The sequence below is a fragment of the Myotis lucifugus genome, unplaced genomic scaffold (assembly GCF_000147115.1).
Source record: "Myotis lucifugus unplaced genomic scaffold, Myoluc2.0 scaffold_36, whole genome shotgun sequence".
Lineage (NCBI taxonomy): Eukaryota > Metazoa > Chordata > Mammalia > Chiroptera > Vespertilionidae > Myotis > Myotis lucifugus.
Genome location: NW_005871084.1, coordinates 2,856,217 through 2,878,928, shown reverse-complemented (window position 1 = coordinate 2,878,928; position 22,712 = coordinate 2,856,217). Strand labels below are relative to the sequence as shown.

Sequence of the window (22,712 nt, the reverse complement as noted above, 5' to 3'; positions counted from 1 at the left end):
TGGTCATCTGTTCTGTGGCTGTGGTGATTTTATTGACTTGGACTAGGTCTGTGAGGCTCCAGAACTCCATGGGATCAGCTTGAGGGCCCACAGTGCAGTCTACTTACTGCAGAGAGGAGAGAGAAGCAGAGATGAGAGAGGCAGGACAAGAGCCAACTCCAGGGAGTGCCGTGCCCCATGGTGACCTGCTCTCCAGAACTCAGTCTCTTCCCCGGTCCTCTCTGGGGCCCCACTGCCTCATTCTGGATCGGTCTACCTATGGTGACATGCTGTGTCCCTTCCCCTAACAACTCCCCTAGTTACAGAGTTAGACCTAGAAGCCCTAGGAGTCAAAGGAAAACCTAGTTCCAAATGGAAGGTGAGGTTTAAGCCCCAGTTCAGTGTTTGTGCTGTTTACATGGCAGCAGGTCACAGAGCACCAAAGCTATGGGAGCCAAGAGATACTCTCCAGAAGCAACCCCAGAGAGATCCGATGACTTATCCAAAGCCACTTTCCACGTCACAGCGCATCCAGGACCAAACCTGGATTTTCCAAGGCCCAACCCTCTTTCCATTCCCGCTCCCCTTTCTTTTCACTCCTCATCCAAGTCCAGACTCTTTGAGACACAGCAAAAAACCAAAGACTGCTCAGAAAAGCCTGGTGGGATTCAATAAACGTCCCTGGCCTTCCCAACTCCATTTTTCTTACGTTTGCATATCTCCCAGTGCAGATATGAAAATCAAGGCTCCTCTGCTCTCCCAAATGCAGGAAAATAAAGACACTTGCGGGAAAGAAAGACAGCTGCTTTCCTGACCACGTACTTGGGGGCTTATCACCACATGGCCTTCTCGTGTGTGGGAGTAGCTGGTATATTGCTTCCTAACATGACACAACCTGAAGTCCCAAAGGCATCCATTTCTATGCCATTTTACAGAGATTAACTGCATTGGTGTATGCGAGGCACAGAACAGCGCCTGCCGTGTGTTAAGACTTCTGTGGGGCTTAATGATTGTTACTGTTGGGGACAGTTCTGCTACTTGCCCACATCACCTGAGATAGGCAATGGCCACATAAAGCTCATGGTCCAGTGCTCTTTCTCTCACAGCCTGTCACCAGGCAGGTTCCACTGAATGCCCTGAGCCCTGAGCTCTGGGAAAGGAAACCCTGTCCACTCCCAGTAAGAGATCAAACTGGTCTTTTTACAAACTCTATGTCTTTCCCAAGAAATCAGGAAAGGATTGTAACAGCAACTGGCTAGAGATTTCTTATCTCCCAGGAGGGAATGGAATGAAGATGAGCTGGTCAAATGAGCTGACAGGGGTTCAGGATCCGGTTTCAGGATTGGGGACCTTAGATGAGTGTCCTTCACTTTATTATGTGTTATTTCAACATTCAAAGTCTTTAAAGCAAAGGTCCTTTCTGGGCAACCTGGCAACTCCTAAAAATAAACTCAAGTTCCTGAAATATTTTGGGTTGCCTTGAAGCTTTCTTTGGCTGGGGACCGGGCTATTTTCATTTCTGCAGGCCCAGGTGGTATGGATTCAATCTATCAAATGACGAATGACATGGGCCCATAGTGAGAGCTCAGCAGAAATTTAGGAAAGGTTAGCCGTGCTCGAAGCTACAGCAGCCCAGGAGGTAAGGGAGTGGGGAAGTTCCCAGATCAAGATTCCTGGAACCACAGGGGAAAATTAATGATGTGTAGACAACTGTTGAAGGACATGATGCAATTTGCATCTAGTCCAGATAAGGAGGAAAGAAGTTTTAAAAAGTACCAGGATTTAGAAAAGTTGTCCCATAGGAGGACATGTGGAGGTGCTGCTGGCCAGCAGAAGTGAGTGAGGAGCTAAGCGCTTGACCCTCCTGGCCCTGGGGGGCTGTGCTTGCCTTTAGAACCATGGCCTTGGCTTTGATGATCCAATTTCTCACATTTCCCCATTCTCCCTCCCCCACTGGACTCCAAGTTCATCTTGCCTCAGGCCCTTTTGATCCCTTGGCATATTGACCAGCCCTTTGCCCTTAGTGATACTGTCCTTCAAATTAATCCCTACCCCCATTCACCCAGCACCTTCAGAAGGGCTCCAGGGTGAACCTCACATGCCTTTTCCCTCACCTTCAGCAATATACTGTCCTCTGGTGTTAATTAGGACTGCTGTTAGATGCAGTCAACAAAATAACCAACTGATTGTGGCCTCAGATATAAGCACCTTTGTTGTTCACGTCACGAGAAGTCTGGAGGGTCTCAGTATTATTCCAGTGGCTCAAAGATGTCTGCAGGCTCCCAAGTCCTTTCTCTTTCTGCCCCACAGCCATGGTGTGTTAGCTTTTCAGTCTCGTGCTAGTTGCCTTCTGACTGGGAGCTGACAGCTGCAGCATCAGGCATTGCATCCTCATTGCAGGAAGAAGACAGGGGGTAGACAAGGTGTTCCCCATATCTGTGCTTTACAGAAGCAAAGCAAAGTTTCCCCAGAAGCCCCTCCTTGGAATTCCCCATACATTCACTGGCCAGAACTGACCCCTTGGCTCCATCTTGCTATGCGGGGGGGTGTGAGAGTACGGTTTTCCAGTTACTTTAGTTGGAGCCAGCAAGGGCAGGGGGCTTGGAGATGTTGTTGAGTTAGTCAACCAACAGCACCTACCACATCTACTGCCCATTCTACTCAGTTGAGAAGTTCCCTGAGACTGCACTTGTCAAGAATTGTGATTGATTTATCTTTTCCATCTCTTCAGCTGGATTATAAGCTATTTGAGAAGGCAGATCTCATCTCATACCACCTTCTATTGTTAGTGACTCAAATTAGTGGCATGCACTTTTGTTGGCATCCAGGACACTCTCATTAATGAAGAGGCGTGTAACCCTGACTGTCACAGGGTGGACAACAGGGCAACACACCTGTCCATGGGATCCATGGCAGACACACTTAGGAGGCAGAATTTGTGGAAAGGCCAACAAATGAACACAATGTGTTTGTAGAATGGGAGGCATGTTGAATAGAGGTGGTGTTGCAAAATGCTGTGTGAGCAGAGTGTAAGTTTTCAAGCTTAATGCTGCTTTCAAAACCAGGTTGGGAAGTGTTACTAAATTTGCTTCCCCCTGCTTGTGTTCATTCATATGCTTATTCATTCAGCAAAAATAACCCAGCTCCTACTATGCTCATGGTTTTGGAAATTCAGAAATGAGTAGCATAGTGTTCCTGCCCTTAGAAGCCAACAAATAAACATGTCGTCACGTTGCATGTAATAAGGATGATTATACTCTTACTAGTGGCCCGGTGCACGAAATTCATGCATGGGGGGGGCATTCCTCAGGCTGGCCTGCACCCTCTCCAATCTGAGAATCTCTCTCACAATCCAGGACCACTGGCTCCTAACCACTCATCTGCCTGCCTGCCTGCCTGATCGCCCCTAATCACTCTGCCTGCCAGCCTTCTTGCCCCCAACTGACCCCCTTGCCGGCCTGATCACCCCCAACTGCCTTCCCCTCCTGGCCTGATCACCCCTAACCACCTCCTGCTTCGGCCCCACCACCCTGGCTTTGTCTGGAAGGATGTCCAGAAGGTCTGCTGGAAGGTCTCCTGGTTTAATTAGCATATACCCTTTCGTTAGTATAGATCAGGGGTCCTCAAACTATGGCCCGCAGGCCACATGCAAATACAAATATTGTATTTGTTCCCGTTTTGTTTTTTTTACTTCAAAATAAGATATGTGCAGTGTGCATAGGAATTTGTTCATAGTTTTTTTTTAAACTATAGTCCGGCCCTCCAACGGTCTGAGGGACAGTGAACTGGCGCCCTGTTTAAAAAGTTTGAGGACCCCTGGTATAGATACCCAGTGTCTCTGACCCTCAGAAGTTCTGAGTTTAAATGGGAGTTTCTGGACCATTGGTGGAGTTTTTCTTAACTTCTTGTATTAGAAAAGCTGGGTTGGAAAGGGCTTTATGGCCAACAGACTTGGCTGTAAATCCTGGTTCTGCCATTGACTGTGGGACCCTGGGCAATTTCCAACCCTGGTCATCAGCGACCTCATGTTTCCAATTTACTGCTTCTCAGCCCCAAATGCAGCCATCAGCAATGCTCAGTGATGGAATTCTGTTACCCATGCCACTTAAAATAAGCTCAATGTGAAGCATGCTCAGCAGAGGGTGCTGGTCGGACACTGCAGGAGGAAGGCCATTCCTGTCATTTTCAGCATTTCTGGGAATCAGTGGTATGGGTTTGTGGCCATCCCATAGGTCTGTCCCAGCCATAGAGCCCAGAACATGGTCCACCTGTGACCTTGTTACCTTGGCCTTATGGTGACCTTCCTCTAGCCCTCTACTCAGAATCGAGAGCTCGGCATGGCCTGCCCACTCTGAAGGCCTCCTGCCTATACCAACATCCAAATTCTCTCTGGAGGCCCCTGCAGGACCGAGACACAGTCCCCCATGGCCCCAAGCACCCAGGACTGTCGCTCCCTCTCTCTACCCCACCGCATGTAGCCCACTCACTCTGAAGGCCTTGGCCTCTCCCCTGCCAGTGACCTGGAGACTGCCTGCTCCCCGCCTGCCCAAGGAAGGGTGGTCTAGTGTTCACCCAGCAATTCCAGACCCGCTGTGGCCTGGAGCTCCTCTGCTATCCGGTGGCCTGCTTGGACCTTCTCCAACTAGGGTTGAGCCCCTTACACATTGTTCTTCCTCGGTGCCGTCCCTCACCAAGGAAATCCCATAGGGGTTCCCTATGTCTTACAGTTATTCTTTCATTGCAGTTAACTACCCTTTATATTCAACTGCCCTTATTTAACCAGTGTGTGGTTTCTGTTTTTTGATTGGACCCTGGCCATGCACCTAAAGAAGAGATGAAAGCATCAGTATTTCAGATTTATGTTACCAATTAAATGAGAAAGCCCTTGCAAAGCCCAAAGCACACTGCCCTGCTTGTCAGGGTCGCTCAGTTTTCTTTTTGCCTTAATTTTCACAGAGAACAAGGGAAACTACTGTCAGTGAATGCCAGGCCCTGGACAGGATGGTGCTGATGTGCATGTGGTTAGCCCTAGAAGAGGAGACAGAGGGTCAGAGAGGCCAAAGAGATTGCTTGGGGTCATGCATACAGTATTGGACAGAACTGAACCCAGGTGGCCAGTCCTCCAAGTCCACACTCTACCCATCATACTAGGCTTCCTGCCAGAGCCCCAAACCCTCCTTCTTTTCACCAGAATGAGAACAATTTTCCTGCATAACAAAACCTCCTGATGAGAACAGCTGAGCAGCAGGAGAAGCACTTGGAGTCCTTTCAGAGGGACTTAGCTAAGAGGTCTCCTAAAGAAAGGTTTGAATTGCTTGAAAGGTGCAGGTCAGTGGTTTCTCTTTCTCTATGAGTCAGCCTCTGCCGGAGCCCCAAGGAGCTTGTGCTTGGAACTGAAGCTGTGAGCCTTGACAGGTATCTACTGGGCTGTTAAAGCTCCACTTTGAGAAAACCCCATTGGTTGGTTCAAATTAAATTTATGGAATTTCCCATTATCAGTGAACCAATGATATGGTTTGTGGCTTGAACATATCTTCCAAAGGCTAGAAGTCTTTGTTATGTTTTCCCTGATGCTTCCCCGGTACTTAGAACAGAGCTTGATATCCAGTAGGTGCTCAGTAAGTGTTTGACAAGTGAATGAATTTACACAGTCAAGGATTCCCCATATTTTTTTCTTTTTACCTGTGTGACTTCACCAGGCTATTTGGAAATAGGATTTTATTTTAAAAGCAAGAGAGGAGGAGCAAGTATACCTTAACAGGAGGTCGCTGAGTGACTATTTTGTAAATCCAGGCACAATACCATGGCTAAGATGATATATATCAATGACCAAACTCACCCTAATCAAAGCCTCCTTGTCCAGGGTTTTACCCTTTCCAGGTGTCCCTCTCTTCCCCACATCAGGCTGTAACTGTGTTGATATGGCAGCAGGCAATAACGAGTGGGTAACATCCCAGCAAGTGACATACTGGCTTTTAACTTGAGCCCTTTGGAAGAATTTGTCCAGGGCCTGGCAGAGAATTCATACATAGCAGCTACTCCATAAATGTCTATTGGCGCTGTTGACATAGTAATGATGGCAAGATCTTAAAATAAAGGACTGACATAGGTAGTGGAGATTCAGGCAGGAGAGGAAGGCTAGAGAGAGCACCATGGTGGTTTAGATTAGACTGTGTCCTTGCACATCTCAAATCACAACCAGGAAGCCACCCACACTTTCTGTGCTTAATAGTTCAGTATAGTTGTGTCATAGTTCATTATAAGAAATCTGAACCAAAATAGCAAACGAAAAGAACATCCTACACGTGTGTTGCAGATATAGAGATGAGACCATGTACACCTTTACTCCTTCGTACTCTTTAAAAACTTTGCTTCTTATTTCCCAGAGATTATCTTTCTTGTTTTCCCTTCTAATATGATGAGAAAGAAAAAAAAGGATCTAGAAAAAGAGCAATCTATTTTTCTTTTTAGCAACATGAGGATGTGGACTAGTACCTGCCCCTGCATACAGTTGAGTCTCCTTTAAAATAGAGTTGTCCCAAAGTTGGGAATGGATGAGTCCAAACCTTTCAAATGTTGGGTTTTAATGGGTGAAGTTGGGAAAAGCTATCTCACCTGGTACAGGGCTTGTTGCCTTCCTCCTTCTTTCAACAAGCACTTATAGAGCACCTGCTCAGTGCTAATCATGTCACCTCTGCTCAGTGCTAACATGTCACATCTGCTTCATGCTAACCCTGTGACAGGCCTTGAATACAACACAGAATGGGAACATCCTGCAGATGGGCATTTTGCCCATGTTGTACCCTCATCACCTGGGATGCTCCCTAATACACTGGAGCATTAAATAAACACTTGCTGAATCGATGCACACTCATGGAGTTAATAGTCCAAGAAATTATACTAAATTTCTTCAGTTAGCACTTTCATGCCAATAAAATCTGAGTTAGATGAACATCAGGGTAGCTTTAAGGAGGAAATGAGAGGTGAATCCCTGCTGGCAACAGCAGCACTAGGGCAGTATGGAAGGAGGTGTGTCACACTGCTAGCCTGTGTCCCACTGGCTGTAGGTCTCACCTGTGTTGATGGACATACGCCTCAGGACTCTAGAGCCACACGTGCACGGGAACATTGCAGCTCCACTTTGTCCAGCGCCGGAGAGACTTCTCCTTCCCTCTTTGAGCCCAGCCATCGGTTCCTACTTATTTGAACGGGGCTGCTGCAGAGCAGGAGTCCTGGGGCAAAGGAGGGACACTTGCTGAAAATTAGTGGCAATTCCATTCTTCTTAGCTGGGCATAATTTTCATATGCATTGAAATACTCGATGAGCTAAACGTTTCAAGAGACAAGAGTTTAGTCAAAGAATTTGCTGCTTCCTTGAACAATAGCCAATATCACAGAACATTCAAATAGTACCATGATGGGCCTGGTTGGCATGGCTCAGTGGTTGAGTGTCACTTATGAATCAAGAGGTTATAGTTGGATTTGGGCACATGCCTGGGTTGTGGGCTCAATTCCCAATGTGGGGCATGCAGGAGGCAGCTGATCAATGATTCTCCTTCATCATGGATGTTTCTATCTCTCTCTCCCTCTCCCTTCTTCTCTGAAATCAATAAAAATGTTTTGAAAAAAATAGTACCATAATGGGTTCCCTCCTCATGATGTGAGATAGGTTCACTGATTCATTCTTTTTTCTCTCCTGCCTCCCTCCCTCTTTCCCTTCCTCTCTGACTCTCTCTGTCTCTGTTTCTCTTCACAAAAACCTAAGCAGTCCTGGGCACCCTATTTCTTGTGAATTTGGTTTGTGGCAGGCATAAAGTGAGGGAGACTTTCCAAGATTTTACAACTTGCCTAGGCAGAAATGATTGGCAGTGCTGATGGCCAATCACAATCCTATTACTTCATTAGAGGTAGGCTCAAAGGATGGGCTCTCTGTTCTTTATTAACATCATTAACCCTCATATCTGGGGACGAAGATTGCTCATTGCTACTTTACAAACACTGCATTTTTCATTTGTTATGCTCATGTGAAATTTATCTTTCTGGAAAGGTACACACAAGCTCTTAGGACTTACTTGAACACACTAGTTAACATTCAATTTAGTTTCATCTTCTTTTTTCTGAGAGAGAAAAAAATCATTAACTAATGATTGTCAGGAAGTTTTCTGCCTATGCTAGGCATTTGACCAAGGGTCCCCTGGAACATACAGTTGTTTAAATTTGCATTTCTCCAGGAAGGCTCTAATAGCTAGAGAGAGTTTGGGGATTAACATTCAGATTTCTGTCACTCCTGCTGCTCCTTGTGTCCATAATCACAGTCCTCAAGGATTAACACTCTTGTGACTGTGGTTATACCCTATTGTGGGCTCTCCCAGGAACAATTCCATTAATATCACTTTTCATCTTCCTAGGTGCAAACTCAGGAACCAGTCAGGGAGAGACTCTCTCTCAGCCCGATGCCAGCTTCCCCAGAGCCTGCTGGGGAGGGGTCTGCATTTACTGGGACCACAACAGATGCTTCCCCCAACTTAGGAGGGGCTGATGAGGAAAATGCATCATTGACCCAATACCTGGAGATACAAAGCTGTACTCAAGGCCCACAGCGTGAAGAAAACCAAGACAGAGAAGACAACACACCTGGACGTTCCTGGGAAGACCCAGGACATGAGCTGAATCTCCCAGAAGCCAATCATGCAACTATGTCCCCCTGTGAGCTGTCAGTGCATCTCCCTCAGGAGGGCAGTGATGGCCCCAGGGAGCCCGAGGCTCTCTCTGTTGCTTCCCCTGCACCTGCAGATATTGCCCCCACCCTGGAAGCTGTGTGCCATGGGCCAGGGGGCAGAGAAGCAGAGTGTTTGATGGAGCGTCTTGAAGCAGGCGATCAAGGAACAGGTGACACCATGGATGCTCCTGCCAGAGCCCCAGTTCATAAATATTCACCTCAAGAACTTTGCTCCATGGACTTAGAGCTGGCAGAGGGTCAAAGCCAAATACCTGATTTATGTGTTCCTGATGACAAGACACTGGATGTTGTTCTTCAAACACAAGGTTCTGAGCCTCCACACTCCACAGATAAAAGCAACAAGGATAGAGACTCAGTCGTGTTTCCTGCACCTAGTGATGCCCTCGCCTGGGACATTTCACAAAAAGCCAGTGAAGGATCCACAGGGGAACATCTGGCCAAGGTGGAGCATTCCACCTCCACGCCGGCCTCCACAGGGCAGGAGAGGCCGAGCCCCAGCATCTTGGGGGGGCTTGAGGAGAGACAGCCTCTATCTCCTGAGACGTCTTTGGTGTGGTGCAAAGAAGGTGATGAGAGCTCCAGCACCAGCGCCTCGGACGCCGCAGACACACCAGTCAGTCCCAGCTCAATTCTGATGTTTCCTCAGGAGAAGCCAACAACATTAACTGCTACTCCTGAGTGTCTTCAGGTGACCAGGGAGAATGGGAACACACCAGCTGGTACCATTGCCACCAAAGTCCACTCAGCCAAATACCTCCCTGTTTCCATTGCTGAGAACAGTCATGTAGATGGCCCCGAGGAGAGCTCAGCTCAGGTAGCAGAAGGAAATATTTTTCAACTTCCTTCCAGTGTACAGCAGGGTCATGTTTTAAATGGCTGCACCACCGAATCTCCCAAAGAACTTGGCATGGCTCCCAGTGGACCAGGAGTCCATGTCTGTGCTCCCCCGCCCCCCGAGGGAGATTCCTGCAGCACTGCCCCTCCTCAGATTGGGAACCAGGCTGGAGATAAGAGCCAGACCGTGGACAGAGCAGACCATAGGAGCCTTGGAGAGCATTTCCAAGAAAAGGGAAGTGAAACACAGAGGATTCAGCCGGAGAGCCTGACCCACCAGGGTTCCCTTTCTGAAGATAATTTCCAAGAAAGTTGGCCTATGACATCTGCTGCACAAGGGGAAACAGACCTGTTGCCCATGGACCAGTCATTAGCAAACTCCATGGAGGAAAGAAGTCAGAGCTCAGGCCTGGGGACTAGTGTGTCTGTGGTGGCCAAAGCAGCCATGGAAGATGACAGTCAGGCTGTGAGTAGTGCTCCGCCTCTCTCTCAGAGCCCCCTGGAGGGGTCTAAAGAGAGTGGACCAGCACCTTGGGAAGCAGGCAATAAGCCCAAGACTATGACTGTAGAGGCTCCTGTCTCCGAGGTCTGGCCACCAAGTCAGCTGACAGCTTCTGAGTGTGAGGAGTCAGAAGCTGGTGCCAAGACACCTGCCGGGGTCTGGGCTGTGGCTGCCTCGCTAAAGGAAGGTGCTGCTGGGCCTGAACTGGACCCCTCTGAACCCGTAGCATCGGCTGCCAGTCCCCAGGCTGAGGCGGGCTCAGCCCTTGCTAAGGACGGAGAGATCTACGAAGGCAGAAAACCAGCCAGGCGTGCACACTGGAGCTATCTTTCTTCCCGGTACTTGAGCCAACCCCGGTTCCTGGGGTCGTCTGTGGACCCTGTAGATGAAGGTGTCACGGACTGGCCATCAGAGGCTTCCAAAACGGGACGGCAGGAAAATGTTAGCAACGTGAGTCAAAGCCAAGAGGAAAACCAACCCAGCGTGGCCCCCCCTGCCTTCTTTAAACAGTTTCTGCCCCGCCCTGAAATCCTCGAGTCCTCAGTCGATCCCATTGATGAGATGAGTGTGGTGGAGTGGGCCAGGGTGGAAACCCAGGAGCCGTCTGACTCCACCCTGGGAGTTGTCAGAGAGGAGAGTCAATTGGATGCTGGAAGCTTGGGCCAGAGAGTAGAAGTCCAACCCATCATCGCTCCAGGCCCACGCCCCCAGCAAAGTGGGGAAACCATTCCGAGCGAAAATAGCACCAATAGAAGCCAAGACGCCGGTGAGAGAGGGGAGGCTGAACACAGTCAGCATGACAAAGCCAAAGGCGAAGTCCAGCCTGCCGTCTTGCAAGTCCCGTGTCTTGATGAAGGTGGGGTGACAGTTCCAGGGGGATGCAGCGGAAGCCAGGCACAAGAAGGCCGCGAGAGGAGCCTGGGGGAGGCCGAGCAAAGTAACAAGGACGCGGCAGGTGCCATTTCCCCCACTTTACCTCTTTCCAGTGCTCCTGCAGTCCTGGCGCAGGCTTCTGTTGGAGTTGACACAGACAACACCGCAGGTCAAATTCATGATGTCCCTGAGAACCATTTAGCGGAGCCCAGAAACCATCAACATGCATTTTCTGACTCAAAGGAGAAGGGAGAGAGAGAGAGTGAGTGTGGGAAACATTTGCCCTCTCCCAGTGGTCTTACTCAGCTGCCTTTTACTTCATCCCCTGAAGGAAACATAACAGACTTTTCAATAAGCCACAAAATTGAGGAACCTGAAATAGAGGCGCCCCAAAGTGGGGAAACCAAACCCACAAGGGCATCCAGCTCGCCAGCAGTGACTTTGGCGTTGGTTTCGGGAGAACGTGCGTCAGAGACAGCTCCTCACACACTGCAGGACCCATGGTACCTGGGCCCCACCCCGGGCCGTGGGAGAAAGTCAGGGGAGGGGAGGCCCCGTGGCCTGGCAGCCCAGACAGGAAGGTCCCCAGTACCTGCTTGGGAGGAAGCCAAGAAGAAGCAAGAAATCACAGGAAGTGCACATTTAACTGAGGGAGTGAAGAGGAAAATTCTGTCCAAGGTGGCTGCCCTGAGGCTGAGATTGGAAGAAAGGGAAAACACCAGAAAGAACGGGAGCTTTCCTAAAAAGATTCCTAAACTCGAAACATCGGTGTCATGCACGGATGAGAACAAAGACCCCAAAAAGCCACCTTGCAAAAGGGACGGGAAAGGTGAGGCTCCGTTGCTCTCTATCCCTGTTAAAGTTTGGGTTTGTTGGCCCGATGTCAGATTCCTGGGTCCTCCTGAGCCCTTGGTAGTTCAGGTGAGTTTTGACCAGGGGGCAGGGACCCCATGGCTGTGACCAAATGGCTCGGCATATAGACCCCGGTTCTCAAACTTGAGTGGCCGCAGAATGACCTGCAGGGCTCCACCCAGGGTTTCCGATTCCACTCATGGGCTCTAGAAATTGCATTTCTAACAGGTTCCCAGGGGATCTGTGGGGAGAGCCTCACCTATAGCTGCCTGTACATATGTTTAATGGAGGGAGTGTGATGAGGATACCCTTGTAATTACCCGTTAAAACATATTTGTAAAAGATAAGCTGACGCATGAATCAGTATAGCCAATTAGTATAATTAAATAAACCACATGCTGAGCAGGATTTCCAGAAATAAACATTTAGGTACAATTTGGGAGTCTTCTTTCATCATTGATTTTCATTAAAAATGGCTTCATTGAACATTGGGTTTCCTTCCAAATTTGAGTCTCAAAATTTCTTTCCAACTCACTCTTCGCTTTCTGAATCTAAAGGCCCCAAGGGTATGTGTTCCAGGTTTCAGACCCCTGGAGGCTCAGAGCCCCTGTAACTGCTGTGACTTCTGCTTGGCCCGGGGAATCACTTTAACCCACATTTCATCCTATAAGCCAACTTTTAGCCTCTTTTACATCAGAACTCTTCTTTCCTTTGCCGTGCAACCTGGCAGGAGTCAGAAGAGGAGATGTTGCAGCAGGCGAGGTCCTCTGTGGCCCCTCAGCTCAGGGGAGGGGTTCCCCTCTTTCCCTGCCGAGTCCTCAGACTTCTAGGCGGTGCTTGTCCTTCTCCATTCACATTCATGGGCCCTCGGCCCTGTTTCAGAGAGAATTAAATATAAAACTACCTTCTGAAGAGTTTGGAGGGATCCATCCAGGTTGCTAGTATATGTGTTTTTAAGCACATTTTAAGAGAATGAAGCAATGTTTTCAAAGATCTCTAAAGTGGGTTTACCCCAGACGGAAACAATCTATTTGGAATGCTTGTCCATGGTTATTTAAGTTACCCACAGGGAAAAGGACATTCTAGTAACCACATGCTGTTGGGGACTTTGATCTCTCTCAGCTGCCACAAGCCTCCCCGAGCTCAAAGGGCGGCAAAGATGAAGTACAGCACTTGGGGAGGGGTGGTGCTCTCCCTCCCTGACCTGGTGAGGTAGACTTGGGGGTGGGGCTGACTCATGATTCTGAAAGAAATTAAACAAACTGAGTAACCTTTTTACTTTGGACAACTACTCTCCCAGGGCTCCTCTTAGCTGCTTCCACACAGACAGGGCTCCTTTCCAAGCCCTGAGGCCTCTTGTCCAAGCCAGCTTTGCATCTCTCCAGACCCTCATGTAATCCCACTGCTCATTTTATGCCCTTTCCTCTGCCCCCCAATTTTCTCTGCGTTCAGAATTTACAGCAGGTGGTGGAGGGGTTGGCAACTTAGGAACCTTTAGGTCTCCACAGATCACCTGTGAAAACTGCCATGATGTTGGAAGGGCCCTTGAGGAAATGTGTCCCAGATGAGATGGGCTTGGTCAGGACTCTGGACCAAGAGTTTGAGACTGTGTACCTGAACACCCAGCACAGCCTGTAAATATGAAACAGCCTGCAGCTATGCCCTCCGTGTCTGTTATCCGAGTCTCTGTTGGCATCAAGGAGAGATGGAAGGCAACCTTAACGCATCGACTATTACACAGCAGTAGAATTTGTGGGAACAGAGCAAACAGCAACAGTATTGATGACTTTCATCTTGGCTGTGGATTATGTATTTCACATCACAAAGCTGCGGAGTTGTGGAACTTGGTCTCCAACCAACAGACACATTTCCAGCAACCCTTCTGCTTACCAAAGGATTGCCACCACCTGGCTGGGTCAGCTATACTTGTCTTCTTTAATCTAATGGTTATGCTGCCTCCCAGTGGCTACCCTGAGTAATTACACATTTGCCTGGCTTGAGATCTCATTCCTGATTTTAAAAGGTGATATTCAAAGGTCTCAACTCTGGGAATCATTTCCTTATTGCTCCTATTTCATTCACATCAGACATAACAGAAATCGTCAGCAAAGACGACGGTAATTAGAGGAAAGATGAATGCGTTACTTTCCAGCAAATAGCTATTATTGAGTTGCCATCTGAGGGCTTAACCACAATTATTGGGATGATCCAGATTTTATTTTACTCCCTAATCCCAGATCTGATTTTAACGTGGACCATCCAGTAAGCATCTTTATTTGAACCAGGTCCTATAGACTAGGTATCTGAAATCCTCCTCTCCCTACTCTTCCCCCCGCCCTGAAAGAAGGCTTTCTGCTTATGATGGGCACTTTGACCAAGGGTCCCCTGGAACATACAGTTGTTTAAATTTGCATTTCTCCAGGAAGGCTCTAATAGCTAGAGTGAGTTTGAAAAAAAATGCCTCTCAAGTTATATTTCACATCTGTGCATTACAAACCTGACTCAAGGACCATTAAGTAATGAAAAGTAATTAGGTTGATTTATTCATTCTTAGTGTTTAGGCAAGCCACATCTCCTCTCAGACACTGTTTTCTCATCCACGAATTGAGGGTCATACCTATTATCCTTGTCTCTGGATATTGTTGTAAGAATTAAGTGAGATGAGATGAGAAAGTCTTTTGCCCACTGTAGAGCTCTTTGCAACTGTTATAAGAATGCTGACCTGCCGATCTCTCATTTCTAGCTCCAGTATTACTGAGAAAGATCCAAGCCGAGATGTTTCCTGACCACTCTGGAGATGTAAGATTAAGCTGCCAGTTTGCAGAAATTCATGAAGATTCTACCATCTGGTGGACAAAAGATTCAAAGTCAATTGCCCAAGTGCAGAGAAGGTGCGGTATTTGCTCTTGGATACTTTTCATAGTTGCTGCTTATATCACAACATAGTTCTAAAATACAATAATAATATGATGAAATAATACATTATAGGAAGTAAAAAGGGAAATTGGAGTAAAAATTCCACACTTTAGAAATGTAAGTAATGGAAGACAGGTGTCTGGACAGGGAAAAAGGTGGTGGGTTCTTGCCCTGGCTCTTCCACCATTGAGTTCCATAGCCTTAGGAAATCATGAAACCTTTCATTATGCTTAAAAGTGTAATTTAAAAGTTTTAATTAAAATTTTAAATTCTAGTTTTTAGAATCATTACATTTAGGGAACCACATCAAATTATCTCCTAGTCTAAGGCTCTGTGATCTGAAGATTTAAGAGCTGTCTTCTGTATGTTTGTGAATTTTGCTGTTTTCTGTTTCACAAATTCCCATTAACCTGACAAAGGTCAAACAAAGTGAAGAAGGTGAAGCAAATGGAAAAGACAATCCATGCAGTTGCAGAAAAGTAGCTGTACTTGAGGGGTCTTTGCTGTTTATAAGTGACTCATGGCTGAGAGCTCTTTCAAATAGCGTACTTCCCTAGTGAATACCTTCCTTCCATCCTTCCATCCAGCCATCCAGCCATCCATCCAACTGCCCATCCACCAGCCAACATTAGACTGTTCTGAAGATGACATGAAATAGACCTTTAAGTGATTAGCCCAATACCTGGTACATACCAAGTGCCCAATACACATTAGCTATTATCTTCCTCCTCACCATCTTCACGAGTTTTTCTTCTCCCTTATTGTATCGGGGTTTATATTTGGGTTTAAAGTTTTCAGGTTTCCTTCGAGCACAAGTCATATGGATTAGTAACATAACTGAGGTGAATTCTGATCTGAAGTTCTGATGAGCTCTCAGAATTCAGAATTCTAGTTCTTTGCATTATTAATAACAGTTCACCCTCCCATATGTTTCTATGCATTAATATTGCATATGGGAGTGAGAGTGTTAAACCAAAGTTGTACTGATCATCCCCTACAGGTGAATAAATGATTTAAATGGCATATCACGATCTTGTCCTTCAGCCAGCTCATAGGCTGAAAACATTAGGCCTGAGAAACATTAGTTCCTATTGCATTAAGTGTATCAGAAAATACAGCCTCAGAGTGATGACAGGTGCCAATGTTAATGTGCCCCACTTCAGTGCAGGAGACAACTCCATTGTGTCCTTGACCATCGTCCAAGCCAGTCAGAAGGACCAGGGCCTCTATTACTGCTGCATCAAGAACAGTTATGGAAAAGTGACAGCTGAATTTAACCTCACCACTGAAGGTAAACCTCAGCTTTTCAGGTCCAAATAAATGAGAACCGCTAGCATCTACCAGTTAAGAGTGTTCATTTGTACTGAAGGCATTCTGTTCTGTATCTTCTTCCAGTTCTCAAACAACTTTCCAGTCACCAGAACATTACAGGTAAGCTGATCTGAGTGGGATGTCAGGGTAGCGGGCCTACCATAAAGCATGAAGTAGCTCCTGGAGTCAATGGTAGAGGCATATTCCTATGGACCCTTCTAACCACGCAACAGAGAACTCAGGAAAGACTGAGAAAATGAATGAAGATTCATGAGCCATTTCAACCTGGTGTAAGGCCAATGATAAGTTCTCTGGGTTACAAATATCCAGAAGTGTATCATTTATGACAAGAGATCAGATTGTAGGGGGTGGTTGCTGGGAACATGTGGAGGGGGAGTTTGGGGTTAGACTTTTCCCTTAAGCATCAGACTAGAGGTCAGCCATCTGCACGGGGTTGTTCAGCCTCTGGCACTAGGTGACACGTTTTGTTGCTTTAATTTAGTTTCACTTTGACTAGCTGAGCAGATTCCCAAAGGGAGCCAGGTGTCTAGGAGAAAACTCCATTCATTTGCATCATAATGAGAATGAAAGATGGGTGGTCGGGCTCTCCTTTGGCACTTGTGCACACCTGGTGTAGCCACAGCCCAGCAGCTCTCCTGAACACTCACACTGCCCCTGGGCTACCCACTGAGTACAGTTTGGTGGAGTCCATGCTTGTTGTAATTTTCCCTAATTCCTTTTAGGGAATATTACCCATTCCCACACATGTGCCCACCCCCACCCAGTAGTGTGCTGGTAAATTGTTAACAACATGGCTTGTCGGGAGCGGGGGCAGGGGAACCTAAAATATATAGTTTTCCAATTTCTGTGGTGTAAATACTCTCACCATGGCCAATTTTGAACTAACAGTGTGACATCACGAGAACGTGGAGCCCATAGTCAGCTCTCAGGGAGCAGGTTGAGCACACCTCTCAGTCCCCCTCACCCCATGTTACACGGCTCTTGGCACAATGTAGGACCCTTGGTCACACTTAGGAGAAATAGGAATGAAACTCTGATCATTCAATTGATTTTACATCTTAAAGATTCGCCTCATGTGCTGATTTGTAAAGCAAATACCTGAAATCTTTGTGAAAGCAAGACAGTAAAGACAATCAAGATACAGTGATATTCAGTACGTAAAAGGCAAGGAGCTGGGATCTTGACTTCAAAATGCTCTAGAAAATATTGTGATATTTATCCAAAACAGCAAACTTAGATACAAACTCTTCAAAAACCCCCTCAAATGCTAACTACCCGTCTTTACTATGTACTGTACTTGTGGTATAATTTTAAATTCTTCCCCTGCTTCGGTTCCTATCTCTCCAAGAGTCAAAATTCACAAGAGAATGCCCTTCCTTCTGACCTTTTGGAAAATAGAATGACCTTTAGAAGAAAGCTGTTTCATCAGCTTCTCAACATTGGTTGGCTGTTACACACTAGATACTTGCTATGATCTCAATATTATAGGTTTGCAGAAACTCATTTCTCAAGGTCTGTACCAGCCAGGAATGGACCCCAGTGGGGATGAGCTGCTGGCCACCTGGTGGAAATAGCACACCTGTTGTAGCCCTTTGATTCCAACCACAGGTTTTGGTCTAGACCCCAATGACATCACCTTCACCAGCTTCTCCCTGAGACTGTCGGTTCCAGTTTCAGTGACTCATCGGGCTGTGAGCCATACTTGTCCTCTCCCTCTCCTTGCACTTTCTGATGAAGACACTTTGAATGACTGTCACATTATTTTTATTTGGAGGGATATCTCTCAATAAACATGTCACTAATTTAATTCTCTATAGAAAGAACAAATAACATTTTACAAGTTTATTAATTAGAGCAATAAACTAATTAATAAACTAAGAAAACTAAGCTGGGATGTCCTGGCCTGTGTAGCTCAATTGGATGGAGCGTCGTCTTGTACACCACATAGGGACAATGACAAGTGTGACCAATAGAACCTAGAAGGGGAACCGCACTTAACTCCCAACAGAGGCATAGCTCAAAGCTGAGATGGGGAGATGGGCATTGAGGAGGATGTAGTGGATGACTAAATTTGAGCTACGTTTTAGGATGCGAAGAGATTGAATTCAGCCAACTTATCTTCAGAGAAGACTTCCTCCAGGACAGCTACTTTGGGGACCGCCTGCGAGGTCAGATCGCCACAGAGGAGCTGCACTTCGGAGAAGGTGTCCACCGAAAAGCCTTCCGCAGCAAAGTGATGCAGGGCCTCATGCCCGTCTTCCAGCCCGGCCACGCCTGCGTGCTCAAGGTGCACAATGCCGTTGCCTATGGGACCAAAAACAACGATGAGCTCGTCCAGAGGAACTACAACCTCGCTGCCCAGGTGGGTCCACCTGCCCTAATGGTGTCACTTAGGTGTGAGAGGGACCCCTAATAATCAGACTCAGAATTGATGGGAGCCTCCAAGAGGGTGTTTTGCTCCCTTGGGCTGTGGTGTCAGGGAACTGCTGGATCAAGGCTGACTGCTGGGAATCATGTCTCATTCCAGGAGTATTTCTTGGCCTCGTGCCAGATGGGACTCAGCCTATGTTTGGAGGCACCTCCCCAGTTCTGACCTGGGCTGAGGTCATTTCCTGGGAAGCCCCATGAGTTCCTTAAGGACTTGAATCTACTTGGACACAAGATGATATGGAAATGGGGGTCCTATGCTATACTGGACACCAGGATCCCCAAAGACAGCTAAAATTAGGAGTTGTTCCTAATGTTTTGTTTTAGATGGAGGTGGGATATATTTAGAAGGATAGGGCAAAGTCGGTTGTCCTGTTTCCTGCCTTCCTAAGTTTGGTTTAATGTCAGCCGATAAGCTATGAAGGGAGAGCGACCCGAGTCTCTAGCTGAGTCTCCTCCTCTCTATGCTTGAGAGTCACAGAGCTCCTGTTAGTTTCTCTCCTTGCCTCCCCCTCCCATTTTGGTCCATGTATTTCACTCTTGACACTAGCACTGGCCAAGCCTCTGGTAGTGCTGGGTCTAGCACATCTACAAACTAGAAGCCCTTTAAAAAGTTTAACCTTCAAAATGATTAGATTAGACTTAGATCAATGTTTTGGGTGCTGTCAAGCACTAACCATCCATGATTCTCTCAGATGTGGCTCTGTCATGTGGGGCTTGGTGCTCACGAAGGGCAGCCCCCCTTCTGTGGGGATAGGATTTTGCTAATAGTATTTAATTCTCCAAACCCACACTTCTTTCTTCTTTTCTTTCACTGAGCATTCCTTCCAAGTTAGCGATCATCTCACCCAGTCAAGGAAAATGCCCCAGCACCCAGACTCCCACTCAGAAATGCCTTACGGAGTGGAAAGCAGAACCCAATATGCTTTTCCTATGCCAACAATCTTGTCAAGGTGTTCACTTTTTACAACTCCAATTATACCTTTGAAGAAGAACCTCAGGTGGGGGAGCTCATGAGAAACCAACCAGCAAGCCCCAAGGTTTATCTGATATCCTTCCAAGGGGCCAGTCCTCTTAGTTCAAGGATGGACTTCAGCCTTGCAGCTTATAAATTTTATAACTCAGGGACACCTGGCCCCAGAGTCCACTTGACCTGGATCATTCCTTCAGGTCTCAGAGCTCCTCTGCCAGCTCTAGGTTGCAATCATTGTTGCTTCTGTGCCCCCAACCAGGGGGTGGGTTTGGGAATCCATTGGCCTGACTACGTTAGGAAATCTGATTAGCTTTACCAAGCAACTGTCTGAATTTCCTCTAATCGCTTGGATTTTCCATGTGTTTGGGTGATATAGGAATGCTATGTCCAAAATACTGCCAGACACTATGCCAAGATCTACGCTGCGGAAGCACAGCCTCTGGAAGGCTTTGGAGAAGTGCCAGAGTAAGTGTTTCCTCTCTTGAATTTCCACCTCTGACTTGTTGGGGACTTGGGGGGCGGGGCGGACCTGAAGGGACAAGAGGATGAGAAAGACCAGGAGGACAAGCATTTCAATTGGTCACTATCTGTAAGCTGTGAGGGCACCCATGGCTGTGATCCTGTTCTTCATTGGGTCACCAGAGGCTTCCAGAAAGATACTTGATAAATATTCTTTAAATATATGTATGTGTGGATGGATGGATGGAGAGATGAATGAATGCAATACATGTATCTATCATGTTAAGTAGAAAAGAAAGGATATGTACTCTCATGAATATTATATTGTCTAAACAATAAACAAATATAAGAGACCATAAGAATATTACAAAATGACTAGTCCCATGAAGAAAATAAAATATGGTGCTGGGTCCAGAAAGAGTGAATTGGGTGATCAGGATTATAGGAACATAATACCCACTTCCTGGAATCCTACAGAGATAAATTAAACAGATTGCTTTTATCCACTCACCGACTGACTATTTATTCACCCAAGCAAATTTTGGTATCCACTGCTCTGAAGATGGATTGGGACGTTTCAGTATCCAAGCCCCCTTTCCTTCCTTACCATGGGAGAATTTGTGAACATGTGAATGGTGATAGTATATGGAGGGCAAAGTCCCTACAAAGGAAAGTGGCGACGGTTGTTTAGGATGGGGAAACGAAAACATGTTCTTGGCTTTGGGGCAGAGAGAGTAAATCAAGAGTAAGAGGATAGTAACTAACAAACAGAAGATAAAACTTGAGACCAGGGATTAGCAAACTTTTCCTGTAAAGGGGCAGATAGGATATTATGTAGATACTTATGTAACAAATCCTTGTTGATGAATTTTAAAATATAATAACAATTAAATATAATTTTTGATATTTAGGTTTACTAGTGAGAAGAATGGAATTCTCTTTTTAAGTAAAATTTTGCTTAATTGGGGTTCAGAGTTAGTGTTTCCTATGACCAAATTGATGGGGAATGTTCATCTGTAAAACTCATTCTTAGCTTGTGGACTGGATTTGGCCCATAGGCAATGGCTTGTCAACCCCACTGTCCACATAGTTTCTTCTGCAGTAAGTAATGGGTAAGAGAGGAGAGTTATGTTGGGGCGTGCTGGAATTTCAAGGTTAGGAAGAAATGAGGAACCGGCAAAGGAGACAGACAAGAAGTAGCTGGGGAAGCAGGAGGAAACCAAGATGAAGTGAGTTTCTGGAAGGCATGGGAAGGTGTTTCAAAAAGAAGTGAGTCAACTGCCACTGAGAGCAAGTAAGATGAGGGCAAGTAAGTGACCATTAGACTCAGCAACATGGTGCTCCTGGGGCCCGTGACTGAAGCTTCTTCAGTGGGAAAGCCTCTTTGAGTGGGTTCAAGAGACATGGAAGGGGAGGGACTGGAGACAGTGCATCCAAAATGGATTTGAGCTTTGATGTAAGCTCTGAGTCAGTAGTTGTAGACCGTGGGGCCTACATGCTCTGTAGAGATTCTGCAGCATGTTGCTATGCCATTGAGAGTGATGCTGTCGAACAATATCCTTGAGCATTTGAGAGAGGTTGGGATCTAGGCACCAGAGGGAGAGATGCTTCACGCAGGAGCAAGAGGGCTCATGCATAAGAGGGGCGGGGCAACAGAGGATATGGGCGCAGACCTTGGGAAATGGGAATATGTGGGGTGGCAACTTCAGATGTTCTGTTCTTATTGATTGAGGTTTCACAATGGAACAGGAAGTAAGAGGCCATCAGCTGAGAGTGAGATTGGGGGCGGGGGCGGGGGGGAAGGTGTAGGCGGTTAGAGGTGAGAGGAGCTGGTATGAAATAATCATCCAGGATGGAGTGACAGTAGAAGGACTAGTGCTGGAAGATGAATTCAGGATCTGATCTCTTTCCAATCCCAGCTGTCATCACTCCTGCACAGCCTCCTCTCTGGTCTCCCTGTTTCTGCCCTTGTCCTTACAAAGTCCATTTCACACAGAGTGGCAGAGTGATCCCTGTAACATAGGATCATGTCACTCCTCTGCCCAAAACTCTTCAATGGTACAAAGAGCAGAGTTTTTCAAATGGCCAACCAGACCCCCCAAGGGGTCCTCACTCATCTACCACAGCCTCCCTCCCTGTTCACTGCACTGCAGCCACACTGGCTCCTCACTATTCTTTGAACACATCAGGAATGCTCCCACCCCAGAGCCTTTTCCATTTGTTGTTCCTTCTACCTGGAAGGTTCTTTCCATGGATATCCTCATGCCCCTCCACCCCCACTTCCTGCAGATCTCTGCTCACATGTCCTTTATTAGCAAGGCCTTCTCTGACCTCCTTAAATAAAATAGTAGCTCCTCCCCCACCCCTGGATCTCCTAGCTCACCTCCACTGCTTTGTTTTTTCTCCTAGCACATAGCAACATGCATTTACTTACTGTCTCCTCCATTTAAATGTAAGATCCATGAGAGCAGAGCCTGTTTTCTTTGCCGCTATTTTCTGGAATAGAGTCTGGGAGTGTCTGACACCTAGAAGCCACTGAATGAGTATTTGTTGATTTGTGGACTGGAAGGACGGAAGGAAGGAAGGAAGGAAGGAAGGAAGGAAGGAAGGAAGGGAGGGAGGGAGGGAGGGAGGGAGGGAGGAAGGGAGGAAGGAAGGAAGGAAGGAAGGAAGGAAGGAAGGAAGGAAGGAAGGAAGGAAGGAAAGGAGGGAGAGAGGGAGGGAGGAAGGAAGGTCAGAGGAAGGATGGAAAACTGGATATATGATGGATGGATGGATGGATGGATTCTAGTCATATGATCAATGGGGCCATTGAGATATGACTA

At 46.9% G+C, this 22,712-nt stretch overlaps 1 protein-coding gene across 1 annotated transcript in view; it reads left to right on the top strand.

Annotated features, from left to right (window-relative positions):
* Positions 1-22,712, top strand: part of ALPK2 (alpha kinase 2) — a 102,863-nt gene that overhangs the window by 65,334 nt on the left and 14,817 nt on the right. The window contains exons 5-10 of the mRNA XM_006087184.3: positions 8,388-11,757; positions 14,524-14,671; positions 15,860-15,987; positions 16,092-16,127; positions 18,116-18,390; positions 19,805-19,893. Of these exons, the coding sequence (XP_006087246.1) occupies positions 8,388-11,757; positions 14,524-14,671; positions 15,860-15,987; positions 16,092-16,127; positions 18,116-18,390; positions 19,805-19,893 (4,046 nt within the window). The remainder of the gene's footprint in view (positions 1-8,387; positions 11,758-14,523; positions 14,672-15,859; positions 15,988-16,091; positions 16,128-18,115; positions 18,391-19,804; positions 19,894-22,712) is intronic.